At 40.5% G+C, this 19,750-nt stretch overlaps 1 protein-coding gene across 2 annotated transcripts in view; it reads left to right on the top strand.

Annotated features, from left to right (window-relative positions):
* Positions 1-1,519: 1,519 nt before the first annotated feature.
* The window catches only part of GABRB2 (gamma-aminobutyric acid type A receptor subunit beta2), a 188,845-nt gene continuing 170,614 nt past the window's right edge, over positions 1,520-19,750 (top strand). Inside the window, exons 1-3 of one of the 2 annotated variants that reach the window (XM_036424327.2) lie at positions 1,520-1,783; positions 1,959-2,050; positions 3,044-3,111. In XM_036424327.2, coding sequence (XP_036280220.1) covers positions 1,707-1,783; positions 1,959-2,050; positions 3,044-3,111 — 237 coding nt within the window. In that variant the 5' untranslated portion in view covers positions 1,520-1,706. The remainder of the gene's footprint in view (positions 1,784-1,958; positions 2,051-3,043; positions 3,112-19,750) is intronic. The other variant, XM_036424328.2, reaches the window with a different exon arrangement.

Here is a 19,750-nt window from a genome sequence, read left to right on the forward strand (position 1 = left end):
CATTCCTCCAGGCTCCTCCGGAAGATCAGGGTGCCTGCCCGGAGCCCGGGGGTTCACCTCGGGGCGTCCATGGCACGTCCCTCCACCCGGGGCTGCGGACAGACTTCTTCCCTCGCCGGCCCCTGAGCGCGCTCCCCGCCTCCTCCTCCTCCTCGGGGTCTTCTCGGCGTGGCTAGCCCGATCCAGCCCTAGGCGGAAAGGAAGAGGCAGCTTCGGGTGTGCAAGTCCCCCCGGGGCCCTGAGAAGGGAGGGAAGGCGAGCTGCGTTGCAGGACGCTGGAGATCTCGGTGCCCCGGCGGCCCCCAGCTCCTTCCCCATTGTGCCTGCCTTCTGGGGACCAGCCTGGCTTGGGGAACCCAAGCACAGACAGCCCGGAACCCCGGTGTCCCCGCCGGCCCCCCTCCCTTCCCCGCCCTCCCGGCCAGGGCGCCCGGGGCGGGAGTGGGCGGCGGCGCTGCCCGGGGGTAGGGAGGGGCGGGCACCAGGGAGGGAGCCCCCGAGGGGGCGTGGGGCCCTTGGGCACCTCCCATTCGGCCACCTGCCCCCCTGGTGCCCTGTCGATGCCCCAACCTCTTCGCCCCTCGCCCCCAGGTTAGGGCGCTGCCTCTTTCCATGTCCTAACACCCCCCTCCAACCCTCTTCAAATCCCCCCCGTCCCTGCTAATAACCCCCCACCGCAGAGTCAGGCTGCGAGCTGGAGAGGCAGCGCTGCCTCCCCCCGCCTCGCCCTCCCCTCCCCGCCTTCTGCTATAAATAACCCGGACCGGCGGGTCAGCCACGTCACTCCCGGAGGAACCGGGACCCCGAGGGTTTCTTCTGGGGGAATCGGGGCCAGAGGGTGGGGAGCAGGATAAAGAGATCGCTCGTGAGTAGTGCAGAAAAGCCTGCTCCTGGACTCCTAGGGGGACACATAGGCAGCAGCATTTTATTCCTGTCTTTCTCTGGCTTCCTTTTTTATTTTATTTTATTTTATTGTTCAGTGTCTTTTTTATTCTCGACTCGCCCCCCCCCCCCTTCCTCCCCGCCCTAAATCCAAAGGATTGCTCAACTCTCCTCCCATTGGTTTATTCTCTCCCTCCCCCTTCCACTCCTGCTCCCACCACCCTCTCCCCCGCCTCCCCACCACCACCGCCTCTCGCCCCAGGCAGGGGATGCTGTTCGCCCAGGAAATAAAGTTCAAACTCCTCTCCCCGCATCTGCTCGCTGAGCCCAGAAGTGGCCTCCCAGGAACCCGCTTTCCGCTCGCACTCCACTCCTGCTCTCCCCTACGTGTCTAATCTGGGTTTGCATATTTAAGAGGAGACACACACACACACACCCTACAGCCCTCGAGGTGCAAAACTGCCTCCTGCAGCCGCCGCCGAAACTTACCTGCCGCTCTAGTTGTTTTTGTCTTAAACGGAAGGACAACAAAAGATTTTTTTTACACTGGATCCCCTTAGGGGGTGATTTTTTTTTTATAGTATTCAACTATGTATGTCGTATGCATATATATGTTTTTCCTTTTCCCCCTTTAATTTATTTTTGTTATTTTTTTTTCTTAGCAAGAGAAATCCGCTAGGCTATCCCAGGCAGCGCCGCCGCTGCCCCTTTGATGTTGTGGTCCGCCGTGCGCATGCGCCTCGCAGTGGCATTACTGCACCGGGCAGACTAAGTTGGATCTCCTCTCTCCAGCGAAGCCCTCGATCCCATCCAAAACTAAAGGGATGTGGAGAGCTCGGAAAAAAGGCTACTTTGGGATCTGGCCCTTCCCCTTGCTAATCGCCGCTGTCTGTGCGCAGAGGTAAGTGTGCCTAAGGCTTCCGTTTTTTTCTTTTTCTTTTTTCCCTTTCCCACTTTGAAGGGCTCTGCATACCTCGGTGAACCGGGAGGATCGGTGGGGAGGATCGGATAGATGCCGCCGAGGACGCGGTGCCTGCTGCCTGATGCCCACTTATTGTCTTTTTCTTTTTCTTTAGTGTCAATGATCCTAGTAACATGTCCCTGGTTAAAGAGACGGTGGATAGACTTCTGAAAGGCTATGACATCCGCCTGAGACCCGATTTTGGAGGTAATGGGGTTGCCGTGGAAATAAGAAACAAACCCAGCTGTAGCCTCGTAAGCTAGCTGTCTTTGGAGCTTTGTGCTGGCCTTCTCTTCCCTCTCCCTCATTGTGGTGAATGGAATGTGTCTCGGCATTACCATACGGAGACACTGACCCAAACTTAAACCACTTGGTTACTAGCCAGCACTCAGATGGTCTTCCGGTGAGAGAGACCCTCCTGGCATATATTGGTGCTTGCCGCCCTTGGGTGTCACTGTGATAAATCCTTTGCTTCACTGTCATCGCCTCGTTCAGTTACAAAGCTCAAGTTGAGTTAACGGTGTGCCCGGAGAAGCTGGCTTAGTGAAGGCTGCGGTGAGGGTTTTGGAGGACAAGAAGTGCAGACAATTGGTGGAGAAGTGGCATTCACCCCCTATGCCCGCCTACTTTGAGAGAGTTCTGACCACGGTTTCAAGTGCCTGGGGTCTGGATACTCTTCAGTCCTGCAGGGGCAGTGCAATGGGAGGGCGGGAGGACTTGAGGAGCTTGGAGGGGAAGGGGGGAGAAGGGCCAGAGAACTCTTTCCCTGCAGCCCGGGAAACCCTGATATGCCTGCTTAATGTTGCTTCCGAGTCTTAGGAAGCTCAGCGAGTTAAAACCTGCACACAAAAGCTGTGGGGGTGAATGAGGAGGAGGGTTCCAAGGCAATCTATAAAATTCCCTCGGGCTAGAATGTTCCTGTGCTTTTGTGAGTTGTGTGTGTGCTCCTGCTGAGGCATCTATCTACATGTGTAGACAGAGCTGGAGTCCCTCATCCCTCAGAACACGTGTGTGAACATTTAACAGAGCATTTCCCAGAGGAGCTCCTGCATCCTTTTAGATAAGAAGCAGGACTTGAGGAATTTGAGGGTGAGCTGCGCGGGGAGGGACTTGGGCAGAGTGTCCCAGGCCCAGGGGCAACTCTTGCTAAGAATGAATGAAGTTCTGAGCAGTCACGTGGCTGGCCCTCTTGGTTTGCAGGTCCCCCCGTGGCCGTGGGAATGAATATTGACATTGCCAGCATCGATATGGTTTCTGAAGTCAATATGGTGAGTACTGAGGTTTATGACCATGTCTCCTCAGACATTCCTTGAAGATAGGGAGGAGAAAGGAGCCAGGGTGTATGTGGCCATGTGTATGCAATCCAGGCAAAGACGGGATGTTGCTTTGTGTTTATAGTTTCAGAGCCAGCTCTTTCTGGTCCCTACAGATTTTCCCCCAACTTGGTTCATCTACTTGGGACTTGGCATAAAGCAAGTAAAATGCATCACACATTCACATGCAGAATGCAGCCACATTCAGGAGCCCCCCTGCAGAAGCCCCATTTTCTAAGGTCCCATTGGAAACCAGGCTCATCACATACATTTCTGGGTTTGGGGTGGGGTTAGCGGAAGAGGGGAAGATTTTGATTTAACATGTAAAAGAGAATATTACCTACAGATTAAACTGTTGCGAAGAGGCTGAATAAATCCCCCATTCACGTCCACTTGTTGCTTTCGGAGATGGCCTCTTTACTACTGAGGGCAAGCCTCCCCCTCCAGTTCCTCTAAGCCTCCCAATCACCAAAATAAACAGAATAAAAATTGGTCACCGGTGTTTTCAAAAGGCAAAGTCAGACCCATGTGTCATCTCCAGTCATTTCTGCAGTGTTATTCACCATATGTCCTAAGCTTGTACAATTTATTGATAGCAGCACTCTTGTGTGGCGGCCTCCTTGGACGGGGCAAGTCTTAAAGGAAGAAGGCTGGGTGTTCCAGACTAGGAAACACTTGTGGGGGTTAGCCTCACGCAGGCCCGCCCCCTGCTGCCCATGTTGGGGCACTGCAGATACACAACAGGGACAAGTGTCCCAGATACCCCCCATTTACTTTGGAGTTTTCTACTCTGTGTTTTGAAGTTTTGGCCTTCAAAAGTTCCTCCAGGAAGGGCACGTGTGAGTGTCAGATTGCAGTCTTACTTTCAATTCTGATAGCAAAAGCACGTTTCTCAGAAGGTTGTGTGGTGGCCGGGTTTGGCCTAGAGATGGAATGCACTGTTGAAGAGAGTGTTGCACCTAGGGTTTAATCCAGACACCTCTAAGCCAGCCAGCAGGATTTGAAATTTAGAACGCATATGAAGTAGATCCAAAGTACTCTGTAGTGGCCATGCTTTCCACATTACACTAATTTTCATAGCCCCAGAGTTCAAATACAGAGGAAGCTTGAATAGCCACCCTCATTCCCCTGTACACTGTCCAAAGATAGGTGATAATCCTGAGGTATTAAAAGATTCTGAAGCATCTTATGACTGCTGGAGGGAATAGTCACCTCCAGTGTGTCCCCAAGGATGTATACACACACTGAAAAATTATAAAGGCAGTGTTTATGAAAATGCATTTCCTTTTCAAAACTGACACATTCTGTATTTCAGAAATGTCTTAAGGACATGCCTCTTCTTATTTTGTAATTATTTGGCAAGCTTTGACCCTGTAAGACATAAACACAGACTAAAAGCAATCTTGAATGATTCAGAAACTCAGATTTCCCACACATTTTGTAAGTTTCATCAGTAGAGAATGCTTGTTTCTTAGGACTTTAGAGGTATTTCATCAATGTGTATATTTTGAGATTTACCATAAAAAATTAAAAATGTCCTAATGTTGGTACTTCCTTAATCCCACATTCTTGAATCTAAATGGTGTTGCTAAAACAAAGTAATATAGAAAATAAGTGTGGTTCATAGTGACTGAATTAGAGTCCCTTTTTTCGCTTTTTGATTTATTTATGCTCTTTTATCCTCCCAAATTTTACTTTACCACCTTCCCCTTTATAGGGTCTCAAGCACAGGAATTTATGGAAAAAAATAAGAAATATTTAAAATCCAGAGACAGTGGTGGCATAACTAGATGTTGCTACAATAGATTAACTATTTAGATATATTATATCCCAAATTGTTTGGTACAGGGTTTTCATTTTCTTTTTCTCATGTTAAGTTTTATTCAGTTTTTTTTTTTTTACCTGTATGCAGCATTTTTTAGAGGTATCTGAATTGGACACAATGTCAAGATCTGCTAGTCAAAATATAGACCCAGCTAAGGCGAGGTGTCATCTCTGAAAGTTATTTACTGTTGCTGGAAAATCATGGGATGCTGGAAGTGTAAAGACAAATGTCAGGTTGTAAATAGGACAGTGGCGCAGCATTAATGACTAGAACCCAGTCTTAAAACCCTGCCAGACCCTTTCCTAGCCCAGTGCTTGCTTGCACGTGGACTTGTTTAGACACATCCTGACTTGTAAAATAAATTTCTTTCAGCTGGCAATCGGAGTGACCATTACTCCTTCAGAGAAACGTTTTGTGATGTATGCTAGTTCATGTAAACATGGTTATTTGATTCGAAGCAAAGTCCACCGTTGGTATCTGAATAAAATAAGATGTGAGTGGCATTTTGCCTCCTGTGTACAGTCTATAAGGATTAGGATTTTTTTTTTATTAGATTCCATTCTGGAAGAACAGTTGATTGATTAAATGAAACCTCCAGATTGATCAACACCCATGTGTCTGTTTTATCATCCTTTGTGGCCTGCAACCTCTGGTGATTGTAACTTGCTTTTATTTTAGCAAATCTCCCTTGGAAGAGTGGTAGGCACGAGAGTCCACTTACATGGCTAGTGACTCATTTGTACCAAAAGAAAGAGGCCTGTGTCCTTGTGGTGATCCTGGCAGATGACAATGCTAGAAACGCCCTGACCTCAGCCAAGAGTCTCAGATGCCAGCTCTGCTTCTGCGGTCCCTTCACCTTGAGAGTGACTCACCTGTTAAAGGGGACTAGCAGTCCCATTCTACCTCTCTTGGGTGACAACAGAACTAATGAAATGACGTGTGTGGAAAGCACTGGTTTTCTGTGAGGGGAGCCTGTATAGAAGACTTAACACCCGGCTACCACTCAAGAGACCCAGTGTCCACTTCAGCTGCTCCCCTACGTGAGGTTGGGTCAGGAATGTACATCACTGTGTTTCCGTTTCCTCATGATTGAAATGACAGAGGACATAGTAACTTGATTTCCAACTCAAAGTAACACGTGACCCTGGTCTGGTTTATGATAATAGCTATGTTGGGTTGGGCCAAAGAAGTTCCAGGAAAATCAGCACAGGCTTAAGGAAAATGCAGAAAACCTAAATGATATGCAGTCCCGAGTTCTTACTCAGGAGGGTGACAATGGCCTCTTCCACAGCCACGTGACTCAGGTTGGTTCAATGGAACATCTTTGGAGGAACGTGGCATCAATTAGAATGTTCCTGAGCAGAGTGTTTGGCTTTCGAGTGACATATTTTTAGATGTCTTGGTTACACTGGCAAGAATCTTTTTGTTAAGATTCTTGATGAAAAGTGCATTTTTAAGATCCAAAATTGGCTCTGAGGATTAGGGACCGAAATAGCTTTCTCTTCATTTAAAGCAGATCCTGCTCCGTCTTGAAACAACACAGTTGCCATCCAGAGAGTGAAGCAATATTTCACTTTTGAGGAAGGAGTTCTAGTAAACACAAACACAAATTACCTTCGGAGGGGATGGCAAGTGGAGAAAAGCACTGACTTCGAGACACAACAAAACAAAAAAATCCCAGATGTTTTCTTTGCCAGCTGTGAAGTTTAACCTTCACTGAAGCACAAATACTTATTCAGTGGCTACTGTGATCCCGCCACATGTTTGGCTAAGGAGCAGAGCAGTGAACAAGGTCAACTTGTCCCCTCCCCTCATGAAACTTAATATATAGGTATTCACGACTGATAACCCTGCAGGTTGCTACCATACCTATACTCACTGTGAGTCTTATTTTCTCCCTAGAACTTTCTCTGAGCATCCAGTGAGTACCTCATGGTCTGTGTCTCCCATGGGCTTCTTTGTGACTTGTTGACTCCTACAGCATTCATTTGTTGTTGGATAGCTCAAGTTGCTTTATATTTACATGTTTATTCTATCCTAATTCATATTTATAAAATACACAAAGACAAGGTTATTCTCTCTCTCCCTGTGGTTTTGACGATATAATGGTTGGTTGGATGTTTGACTCCTGGTGAATGCCACAAATATTGGGTGAAGTATTTGTTTTTGAGGCAATGATTTGTTATTATTCACTGGATATTAGACCATATATGTGAATATAACCAAACATAGAATCATAGTTCTAAATGTCAAGGCATTTTGCTGTTTCAATCAACAAATGTAGAAAGAATCATAATGTAGGATCATTGGTGCTTTGAAAGATGGAATATTGAGAATATGGAATACTGAGGTATTACTCAGAAATTAGGTTAGCAAAGACAGGAGTTACAGGTCACTGAATAGATGTTCCATGCATAAAGGTGGCATATAGGAGAATAAGGCACAGGAAAAATATGGGTTTTCATGTAACTTAAAATGGCTGAAGTTGGGAGTAGCTGTGAGGAGGTGATAATGTTGGTATTGAAATCAAATGTGGTGATCAGATTATGAATACCTTTTCTGTGGCTTGCTGAGGAATTTAATTTTTATTCCCAAGGCTCTAGGGACCCAGGAAAGGATGCCCATAGGAGAATCACAGGAACAGATTTACACTTCAGGGTGGATTGAAGTGGAATAAGACCTAAGGCTGGTAGATGAGATGGAAACCCAATGCAAAAAATCCAGGAAGGATTGATGAATAAACAGGGATGCAAAGGAGATATAAAAACATGGCATTTACAAGGTAGAAGTAACAGGAGTTGGTGAATCCCAGGTTTCTCGTGGTGTCATTTATTGAACAGGAAGAGCAACCGAATTGAGAAGGTATGGGTGGACAGTCTGGAAAATGTTGACTTTTCTACACACATGGAATCTCTGAGTAGAGACAGCCAGTAGGTGATTGGAAAATACAAGTCAAGAGCTAAGTAAGGAGTCTTGTCTAGAGAGATGAACTTGGACATGTCAACATGTAAGTGGCACCACTATTAGCTGTGTGATTGGATGCAATTAAAAAAGGAAACATGAGAGACAACTGAAAATGGAGTTATGGTGAGCACTGTAGTTCACATGGTGGAACCTGAAAAAGCCCCCTGTGGCGCTTACTAAGCAGCTGAGCAGCAATTAGAGAGTTAGTTAGGAGAACCTGCAGATAATGTCTTCAAAGCTGAGGCACTGAAGAGTTCACAAAAGGAAGGAACGGTCAGCAGTGTCTTATTGAGCAGACATACAGAAGAAACACAACTTCCACAGCTGAAAGCCCTTTTACATTGGGCCCAAAACAAAAAGGAGCAGGGCCTGGAACAGGAAGTCTAAACCGGCAGCAGCAGCGTTAAGAGAATAAGGCGGCAAGTCCACTGTCCTGGAGTTGAGGAGCGCTCTTCGTCTGTTAGTTGTGTTTTGGAGAAGAAAGTTGTTTTGAAGGAATTTACACAAGTAAGGTGTAAGGGGTTGGGATCAGGAGCATAGTCCATAAGGAAGAAATAATTTCCACTTTCGGTTGCTTACAGGCAACAGAACTGGAAGTTCATGCCCACGCAGGAACTGTGGGCCTATCTGTGGTTGGCTAGTGGCTACTTGAATGTTGACTCATCGATCCAGCATTCATTCAGGTTTGGGGGCAGGCTTGTCAGCTGCCCCCCCCCCCCCAGTTTTTAACTGTCTGACTGTAATTTAATTTAGACCATCTCAGACTTGTTTTTCTTGTCAGTCAGATGCCACAGTGATTAAATGAAGTAAGTTCTGAGGCTTGTCTCTCAGAAATGGTAGCAGGAGCTCACTGGTAAATAAAGGGAGGCGAGTTTTAGTGGTTGAAACTATACTTCTGAAACGTTTGGGTCTAAATTGAAGTGGGGAGAGGGTACTTGCGGCAAGGACTCATGTAATTTGGTGGAGGAGTATTATAGTAGGGCAGAGATTACAAATACAAAGCAGGAATTGGGGTGGGGTGATAGCCAGCAATGGAAAGGATTGCTTGATTGAAGATCTCTGTATTCTCTGTGACACGGGAGATCCTTTCTGTTGAGGTTAGAGGAGGGCTGCTATGGAGATGGGTGAGGTTACTCAGGACATACGGAAAAGGTTATCTGAGAATCATGAAACATGCTGAAGGTGGATGTGAATACTCACTGACAACAGGCAAGGCTGTAAATTATGCTTAGAAGCCTCCTACCCAATATTAGAAAGCTATTAATGTTATCACCTTCTTTTCCTGCTTTTCCTTCCCTTCTCTGGTCCTTCTTCCCCCCTGGTACAGTGCTCAATCTTTTTTTGCCATCATTGTAATACTAATATAATAAAATAATTAAAATGCTATTGCTTATTGAGTCATAACTTGTGCAGGCATCCTGTTGATATGCATTATCTCATCTAATCCTCCAGTAAAAAAAAAAAAAAAAAAAAAAAAAAAAGAGATGGTAACTAAGAACCTATTTACAAAAGAGGAACTTGAAGCCCAGAGAGGTTAAGTGACTTATTTAAGGTCACACAGTTTTGTCATAGTAGCTTGTTTTTTGTCTTGTTTTGTTTTCTGGATCAGACAAATTAAGCTTAAGATGTTACTATTACTCCTTACCTTCTTCCCCTTGGGAAAAAAAAAATCTAATATCATTAAAATAACTTTTTCAGTTAGATACTTTATTCAGTGTCTATTACATATAAGATGTGCCCCCCCCTGTTCTTGAGAAACTTACATTTTATATTTCATATGTGGAGCGTAATCTACACCAAGTATTATAATAAAGAAGGATTTATTTAAGATATTGTAGAGTCAAGGATATTGCTTGTATCAATTCTTTCATTATGAGTGGGTGCTGATTAACTTTTTTAATAATTATGTTTTGCTTCAGCAGAGTCTGTCAGATGACCATTAAGGCCAATAATTGTCACTTAGTGTTGGATAGTATATGTTTGGGAACTGCCAACTATCTCAGCGGATTTAGGCTGTGGGTGGGCACTGTGCAGAAGACCACGCCCTTTCCCCTTTTTTTCTTTACCAAAAACTCATTTTCAATTAAACTTTTTTTGCATTGAGAATACATTTTTGTGATCTCTGAAGAATTGTTTCTGCAGATAACTCTCTTAAAGGTCATTGTGTTTTTTTCTTCTCTTCCCAGAAGAAAAAAACATTTCTTTCTGTTCTCCATCCCACTTAATATATATGAGACTCCTTATAAAGGTTATACAATATCTCTAGAAGATGTACACATCTATTTGAAAACAACAATGCCACTTGATTTTGATAGTTTATAAGTATATTTCTCTTGGTTAATTCTTAGGGCATATTTTTAATTTTTGCTTTGTAGGTACCCTGAACAATGCTCTTGCTCGAATGTGGCATAAAGTAGAGATCTGACAATGGATTTATTTACCCTGCAGGAGAAGGCAGAGGAGAGCAGAATTTCGAGTGTTATATTTAGAAGTACAGCATGCATGCTTTAGTATGCTCTCCCATGCCTATCCATGATTAAATGGTCTTGGGAATTTCTATAAAAATGTAAATCATAGAACGTGATTTTCTTAACTTGGGGTGGGAGGGGCTTAATCTTAGGTGTGGGCATTCAGTAGTTTTGTGATCCTTCTATGACAGGGTTTCTTAACCTGATACAATGGGCATTCAGGAATAGATTATTCTCTGTTGTGAGGCCTTTCTTGTTCATTATAAGATATTTAAAAGCATATGTGGCCTCTACTAAAATGTCAGAGATACCTACCGTATTTTTCGGACCATAAGACGCACCGGACCATAAGACGCACCAGTTTTTAGAGAAGGGAAATTAAGAAAAAAAGATTCTGAAACAAATAGTGTCCTAAAATATTTTATGTGCATTAAAACCCAACATCACAGTCATAAACACATGTAATCAACCCTGTAAAGTAAACAGCAGCATTTAGAACCATTTTAGAGCTGGGCAAGCACACAGAGACCACACAGAGCCGGGCAAGTAAAAAAACTTTTTTTTTTAAGTATATGTGTAGGCTATATTTGGACCATAAGACGCAGGGACTTTCCCCCCCCACTTCTGGGGGGAAAAAAGTGCGTCTTATGGTTCGAAAAATACGGTAATAGCTGTGAAAACCAAAACTGTCTCCAGAAATTGCCAAATGTGCCCAGAGTGGGGCGGTTATTGTCCCCAATTGAGAACCACCGGTATAAAGAATGGTCTTGTCCTTTTTGTCTCCAAACAACCAGAAAAAGGGATTTTTCTCATTGAGTAATAAGTCTTGTGCTTAATTGCCATGACCATTTGTGTTTGGAAATACACAGTGATAAACACCAACCAACATCAAAGGCAAAAATGGTCCACATTCAAGCACTTCATTGAAACGGTGTTTTAATTTGCCTATGTTACCTTCTGGTTCTTGTCTATTTTCACATTTAACTTATTATTTTATTTTGCAGAGAAAATTTTACAGTCTATATTTTCACTTAGCAGCCTATGAATATTTTCAGTTTTATGCTTTCTTTCAAAAGATATAAACCTACACACCAATGAAAACTGGTGTGTATGTGTATTTTTTGTGCCCTTTTCATGAGTTTACAAACATATGAGTACATTGGTATTTTCTCTTTTACTCCTTGTGTATTGTTTTCAAAAAGGATTTTAAAAATACATTTAATAGATTATTAGTCATGTCTAGATACAGATTATTTGGAAATCAACATATTTACTTTTACTTCTGCACCATTAACTACAATATACAAATCATATACAGAGTAGAGAGCTGTATTTAAGAAGCATGTAAATGGAATTAAAAAAAAATTATGTATCAATTTAAAAGAGCTGTATTTAAGAAGCCTGTAAATGGAAATTTAAAAAAATTTATATATCAATTTAACATTCACACAGCTACTCTTGGCTCTGTTTCTATCCTGATATTATCAGCTTTTCTGAAATCACAATTTATATTTTTGGATGCCATAAAAATACTTTGAAATAAGAAAGTAGATGGTTTTGAGTTTTAAAAGATACAAACATCAGGTCTGTATACTGCTTCCTGTTGGGAATTTTATTTTAAAATATATTTTATTAAACAAGGATAAATGGGGTTAAATTATCCTTCTTATTTATATGGGAAAATATGGGGGTGTCTTTAGCCCATTGGCTCTTGCTGATGCTCATTTGGTTGACATTCTATCTGCATTTTTACTGCCAAGTATCCTTGCCTTGCTCTATAACTTGGCACCTACTGCCAACCTACCCCCCAAGAGGTGTTAACTTAAAGGAATTGTTTGGATCATTGAAGATGAAGTAACTTCTCTCCTAACACAGTGCCAACAATTAAATTAGTGAGGCTTGGGAGGTAAATCTATGTGTACCTTAGAAAAGTGACACATGAATAAGCCATGAAGAAAGATTTGAGATTTTGAGGTGGATGAATGCAAAGGCATGGTCAGTGTCTGTATGCATCCCAGCTTCTGCAGCAATGCCTGACAATTACATGTTCAACAAATGTGGATTGTGTGTATTTGTTGGAGGAGTCCTTGAAGGACTGCAATATATCAGGCTAACAGCAAGTATTTATCAAGTGCTTATGTCAACAGCATGTGCCAATGAGGCTGTATTGTGGAAGGACAGGGAATGGTTCTTGCATGGGGACTAAGGCTCTCTCTGAAGTCCAGAAGGATTCATCTTCATTGGCTGTAGAGGGGGGTGAGGGTTGATGGAGAGAAGAGTATTTCAGGTGGTGGGAGAGGGGTGTTATTCCTCAGGTAGATGAATCGAAATAAGATTGAGAACAAAGTTTTCACAGTGATTCTCAGACTTTGCTGTGCAATGGAATCCTCTGAGTCTGGCGTGGGGGCGGGGGGGAGGGGAGAGACAGGGGGCCGAAGGGGAGGCAGGAATCTATCTGCATGTTTAAAACCCCTGACACTGGCTTAGAATTTTGCATTTTCGTGAAAATGATAATGGAAAATTAAAGGCTGTTTTATTCTGCTAATGGACATGTTGAGTAGTAGGGCTGCTAATTTAGATAAGTCTAAGGTGATTGCTGTTTTCTATCCATATTGTCCCATTTGTTCTGACCTTGCAACTTCTAAAGCACCAACAGAGAAAAAACAATGCTTTCAAGTGTGCTGTTCCCCCCTTCTGGGAGGGAGCATATGTTTTAACATAACTCTCAAATCTTTCTGCCTCGCCAGACTGCAAGTTAACTGGGTTGTCCAAGGACTGTCAACAGGCTTTTAAACAAATATACAAAGATCGTATTTTTTAAACTGTCAATTTGTTGTGAGGTTGTGGACATTTCACTGACTACAGATTTTATAAGAAATATTTTTTTAACCATAATCTTAGGTGAAATTGTGTAGGCCACAATTTAAAGAATATTAGGCCATTCTTTAAATGGCCATTTTAAAGAATATCGTAACATAAGAAGCAGAAATGTGAAAGATTTTTAAGTGTGAGTCATTGCCAGTTAGTAGGTTGTAAAATCTAATCACCATTCTGTGTCCTTACTGTTATTGAAGCCACTATGATCAAAAAAAGAAACTTAATTACTTTTTCTGTTAGTTTCCCTTGACCTACATAGAGACAAAGAATTGTCAAGACTTATTTTGTAAATACGTACCGCTGTGTCTTTGGCCAAATAAGTATTTGAGTTAATAGACTGAAGATCTCTTATAGTGTTTTCTGATTGACCAGTTGCATAAATTACTCCTTTTTCAAGCTTGGCTTCTCCAGCCCTCAATTTCTGCTCTGCTGGGGCTGATCTGCAGGGCTGTGTCAATTTGCATCTGGTTTATGTGTTGGAAGAACGCTCATAGATGTTTACTGCAATCACATGAATGTGCCTGTGTGGCAAACCAACTTGTGTGTGTGTGTGTGTTGTTTTAATAGGAGTCAAGAGAGCATGACACCCTTATTATTTTAAAAGTCGTAATCTTAGGTACTTGCCAAATTGACAGGTGAAAGACCTGCAAAATTATAGACCCCGAGAAAAACAGAGTTTTTTCTTATTTCTTTCAGATTTTTTTGAATGTTTTATTTTAGATTTTATTTTGGGATACATTATGTTATTTTAGGGTTTTGGAGGTCAAATTCTGTTCTGTAAGAAATTTGAATAAAACCATTTTGCCAATCCCTGCACCCCCCTTTTTTTTAACACCATGAAGAAATATTTTCTGGCAATTATACTACTACTTGGTTATTTGGAAAGATCAACTATCATTTTAATATTTTAATTGCACATTTTTTAGAGGCCATAAAACACTTTCTTTTTACTGAGTCACCTTTGAAGACCACATTTTAAAATGACTTTTCCTTGTTATTTTACAAAACTGACTGTGCTTATCACCATCATCTAGACCACATGGGGGAAATGTGTTGTAATAGAATTTTCTTTACTTAGGATGATTTAGACAAGGACAAATGTTCTAAATGTGTCCGGTGCTAAAATCCCCAGATTTGGGGGAAAACAAACAAACAAAAAAGCCTCTTATTTATTTATGCTGTCATTTTAAAAAATAGCCACCTTCTGGGAGCTCTGGGTTTCCAGTTTTATTGTTGTTTGAATGCTTAGTGCAGTCATAGAAGGAATAAACTGGACTAGTAAATCAGACACTCCATATACTGTTGGGCTTTAAAGAGAGAGAGAGGAGGATGGAGAGAGACATATGTGGTTTCTATCATTGAGGAGTTTGTAACATTCTTCCAATAGGTGAAAAATAGCTGAAGACCCTTTTCATGTGGTTAGCAAAGATCTGCTTAGTATAAATGAGTATTTTATAAAATATGCCACAAGGATTGGCCATGTAAGAATGTGAATATATTCAGGGACTGTCCTTTTGAATTGAAATGACAGGGAATCAACAGTATGAAAGTACATGTAGATTATCACTGTTCTTCTAAGCGTTGGTAGTTTATAAACAAACAATTTGAATAACCAGGGTCAATGAAAAACAGGATTTGTCCATTATACTTTTGACATAAAACTGAGTTATATTTTACTATAATTGTCAATGTTACTAAAAATTACTACCATTTATTAAGAAGCTTCTGTAAAATGACATGTAATTTTTCAGTGATTTCACAGTAAATCTCAAAAACTGTGCAATAAGAAGTATTATCACCTTTTATAGGTGAGTAAACAAGATGGAAGATTTCTATGAGTTAAAAACCTATTAGAACCAAGAAAACACAGTCCTCTATTTCATTGCTAGAAAGTGATGGAATTGGAGTTTGAGTTCAATTTGTCCACTATAGAATTCATTTTGTGTGTGTTTTTCTCAATTTAAATTGAAAGTGTTGAATGGACCTGCCTCAATTATAATCTCCCAAGGTGATTGTTAATAATTGATCCAGCTTTCCAGATGACTTTGGGAAACCTACAAAAATCAAACAAATAGCCCAAACCGGTTTGGCTCAATGGATAGAGCTTCGGCTTGGGGACTGAAGGGACCCGGGTTCGATTCTGGTCAAGGGCATGTACCTTGGTTGCGGGCATATCCCCAGTAGGGGGTGTGCAAGAGGCAGCTAATCGATGACTCTCTCTCATCGATGTTTCTAGCTCTCTATCTCTTTCCCTTCCTCTCTGTACAAAATCAATAAAATATATTTTTTTAAAAAATCAAACAAATAGAATCTAGATATTAATATCTATAATATGCAAAAGTAGTATACAGATCAATTAAAATAGTAGTTATCACTGTTTCTTTATTTTTTAAGTTATTATCTGTGTACATATTTTATCACTGTTTATCATTAGGGTTTATGGGTACGTTGACGATTATGATGTGTTTTTTTCTTGGTTGTTATAAATCATCTTTCATCACTGAGAAATGAACTCAATTTTTGCTCAAAAGAACAAAAATCTGCTCTGAAAATAAGTATATGGTGATCCTGAGAATTAATTACAAAATCCATTTTTTATTAAATTTTTATGAGACTTTTAGAACCAAGAAAATGTCAGCCCTACATATCTTATTATTTTAATGAGGTGGTATCTCGCTCAGAATACTCAGTAAAATGATGATTGGCATTTGTGTGAAATTATTGTATAATTGTGATGTATTTCAGGGTCAATCTGAGAGATTTTAGTTGAATGCATTTGTGTTCCAGAAGGTTGGAAACAATATGTGGCTTAAACAAAATATTTCTAAACTCTTTTTTTTTACTTTATCAAATAAACAACCGGTTTGGTAAAAATTAAGGATAAAATTAGGCCAAATGAAGCCTAATTTCATTTATATATATAAAATTTTAAAATACTATGTTCTTTTTTAAAGCTGGCTATTCTTGTCCTAAAATAGACTGTGCATTTTAAGAGATTATTTCTATAATTAATGTGAAATGGTCAATAAGGCCAATATTTATTTCAAAAGCAGGAACTAGGAAGTTCAGGGGTTTCCCTCAGTTCGTCACTGATGATAAAACCTTGTACAAATTTCTTAGATTCTGCTCCACAGTTTCTATACTGGGAATTAAGTGAAAGATATAGCTGTTACATTTGCTTTTTAAAGCAGCTAATTTTGCCTGTCTTATACTTTTCTCAAACTTCTGTGATTTTTAATTCTGAATAGTTATTACCTATTTCTGCCCCTTATAGGAAAATCAGTAATATAATAAACTTAATAAAAAGTGAAGATCTTTATTAATGCCATTACTCAGAAATGGATACTGTAAGCAAAATGACCACCAAACCTCCAAACTTTTAGGGAATTCACATGAAGGCACACAAAATAGAATTACCGCATTTTATAATATGATTTCTGCACTTAACATGTTGTGAGCATCTTTGGATGCACCTAAAATTTTTCTACAACATAATATCCAGTGGTTGCTTAGAATTTCATTGTATGACTGCACCATATCAACTCTGTTGAAGAACATTATCATTATTCATAATGTTTTACTCTTGTGAGCTAACCTACATTAAAGAGTCCCATGTGCTCCTTTGATGCAGTTGTAAAATCATTTTCCCCTGGTAAATTCTTAGAAGTGAGATTACTGGAACCCAGAGTATGTACATTTTAGATATTGAAACATGTTAACAAAGCTATGCTTCCTTTATAAACAGTGCTAGTGTGTATTCACACCACCGGTGTCTGAGAGTTTCATTGCACACACATTGGGTGTCTTTCTTAGTATGTTCATTCTTTCTACCTTTGCTAATCTGTTGGTAAAATTGGTAATTTTCTTGATTAATTAAAAATTTTATATCTAAGTAACTATTTCAGATACTGTTTTGTGTTTTATAGTCCATGGTGTTTCTTCTCTGTATTTGCCTTTTCATGTCCTTAGTTTCTTTCCTGTAGACTCATTTTTTTCTTAACAATTTATTGTAGCATCTTATACATGAAGACAATAAACCTTTTGTTATATACTGCAAAAAACGTTTCTTGTGTAGTAACTTTGTGAGAACTATCTTTTAGTGTCCAGAAGATTTATGTTTGTCTGTACTAAAATATGTTAGGATTTTTGACCTTGGTTTTCAGACTTTAAAAAGTCTTCTCCACCCCAAGATTTTTAAAACATGTTCAAATCATCTTTCAGTAGTGTATGTAATTTTTCACATAAATGCTGAATCCATTTGAGATTAAGTTCTAAAGCAGGACTAAACATAGATAGGAGAAATAGAGACAGATAGAAAGATGTCATAGTAACATTTAATGAAATACTCTCTTTTCCCTCATAATTTGAAATGTTGTCTATCATATAGGAAATCTTATGTCCTTAAGTCTTTGTATGCTGTAATTTGCTGCATGAACATTTTTTTAATATTCTTGTGCTAGCCCCATGTTTTTCTAATTGTTTTAGCTTGAAATAACAACCCAAATCTCCCCTCATTATGTTTCTACTTAATCATACTTAACTATTATGAAATAATTATGTTTTTAAATAATAATTAAATTTTGGCAAGTTAAAAAACACTACTAGTATTTTGTCATCACAGGCATACACACACACACACACACACACACACACACACACATGCACGCACGTGCACGTGCACACACACACACTATAAAATTGAAAATAAAATAGTTATTTCTTCCTATTTAAGTAGGAATTAGCACCCTCCGGTTGAATTATTTAGTACTGATAAACTAAAATGAGATGCATACATAGCACACTGGTATCTCACATGAAATAGCAATGCCACATACATCAGCTTCAAAAGACTGTGTACATCCTGAAGAGGATCCGCAAACCATAACAAGGCTGAGATGCCATGCTATTTTAAATGGATTTACTGAACATATATTTTTACATGCAAAATGAAGTCTCTATCCTGGGTGACTTTTATATTGAAGTATAGATACGCTATACTGCAATGAATTTAGACTTCTGATGGATGTATCAAGAGGCATCTTTTGACAACTATGTGTAGGCACCTCAGTTCTTCCACTTACTAGCTGTAGAATATGGCCCAAAATACTTAATTCATTAAATCAACACTTCTATCACCTATTGAATAGGAATAACAATAGTATCAGCCTCCAAAGATTATTCTAAAAATTAAGTGATTTAATTACATAGAAGGCTTAGTAAAGTTCTTTGGACATAACAAATCTGAATAAATCATACCTATTACAATACACAAACAGAAATTTAATTTCGTATGATGTCACAGGCCTCTGAGGCATTCAGTACTTCTGTTTGTACTAGACAATAAATCAAGGGTAAAGATAGCCTGAAGAGTATGGCCGTGTCATGGTCACAGAGCTGGGTGGTAGAAAGAATTCCCAGGGAAGTGGGCTAGGATTCAGGAGACCTACTCACTAGTATATGATCTAAAGTGATTTTTTTTCTTCCTTTTCTGTCCATAGTTACATTTCTGTGTGTGTGTAAGTAGGGGGAAAATTGGGTTTATATAGCCTTTCCTTTCTGAAATCCTGAAAATCTTTGAGTCTTAAAAAGAAGAGAGAGCAGATTTTTTTTTATTGTTAAATTTGAAACAAATTTGGAATGAACCAGAGCGGGGGGTGGGGGGGGTTGGGGGGTGGAGGGAGAAGAGAAGACAGCATAGCTTATTAGGCCATAAAACAAGAGCTGACAAACAGTAGTTGTGTTGTTTATCAGAAAGTATACTTCTTTCCAACTGGATATTTTGCAATTGTTTTTGTAGAAGAAGCATTTTGCTCATTCTGTAGAGCACATGTGTCAAACACAAGGCCCGCGGGCCAAATCCGTCCCGCCAGGCCTTGCAATGTGGCCCGCACCGCGCTGTCATCACTGCACTCCGCTGCGTTTCCATCACAATGACAGTTTATGACTGTTCAGTAAACCATTCGGCCCGCGATTTAGGCTGGATTTTAGATTTTGGCCCCTTCTCTGATTGAGTTCGACACCCCTACTGTAGAGCTTTAGGAGTATCATCCTCCTAAGGCATGGTCGGCAAACTCATTAGTCAACAGAGCAGCAAACCGCAGTTCGCAAGCCGCATGTGACTCATGAGTTGCAGTTTGCCAACTACTGTCCTAAGGTATCTGCAGGAGTAGGCCATGAAGTCGATGATGTTAATGTTTCTACATGCTAATACCTGTTCATATTTCTGAGAATGTTCATGAGAAGCTAAAATGCAAAACAAAACACCAACTACTCAGCTCTCTACAGAGGTAGTTTTCTTTCTGACCCAAATGTGTCTGATAACACTTGGGGCTATGAAATGTACATGATTCTAACAGAGCTTATTTTCAAGGACAAAGATCCAAGATTCATATATGAAAAATGGGGTTCTTCTGATTGGAACTAGAATGAGTCTCATCTCTGGGAATGCAGATAGCTTCTG

The sequence above is a fragment of the Pipistrellus kuhlii genome, unplaced genomic scaffold, assembly GCF_014108245.1.
Source record: "Pipistrellus kuhlii isolate mPipKuh1 unplaced genomic scaffold, mPipKuh1.p scaffold_m20_p_8, whole genome shotgun sequence".
NCBI lineage: Eukaryota > Metazoa > Chordata > Mammalia > Chiroptera > Vespertilionidae > Pipistrellus > Pipistrellus kuhlii.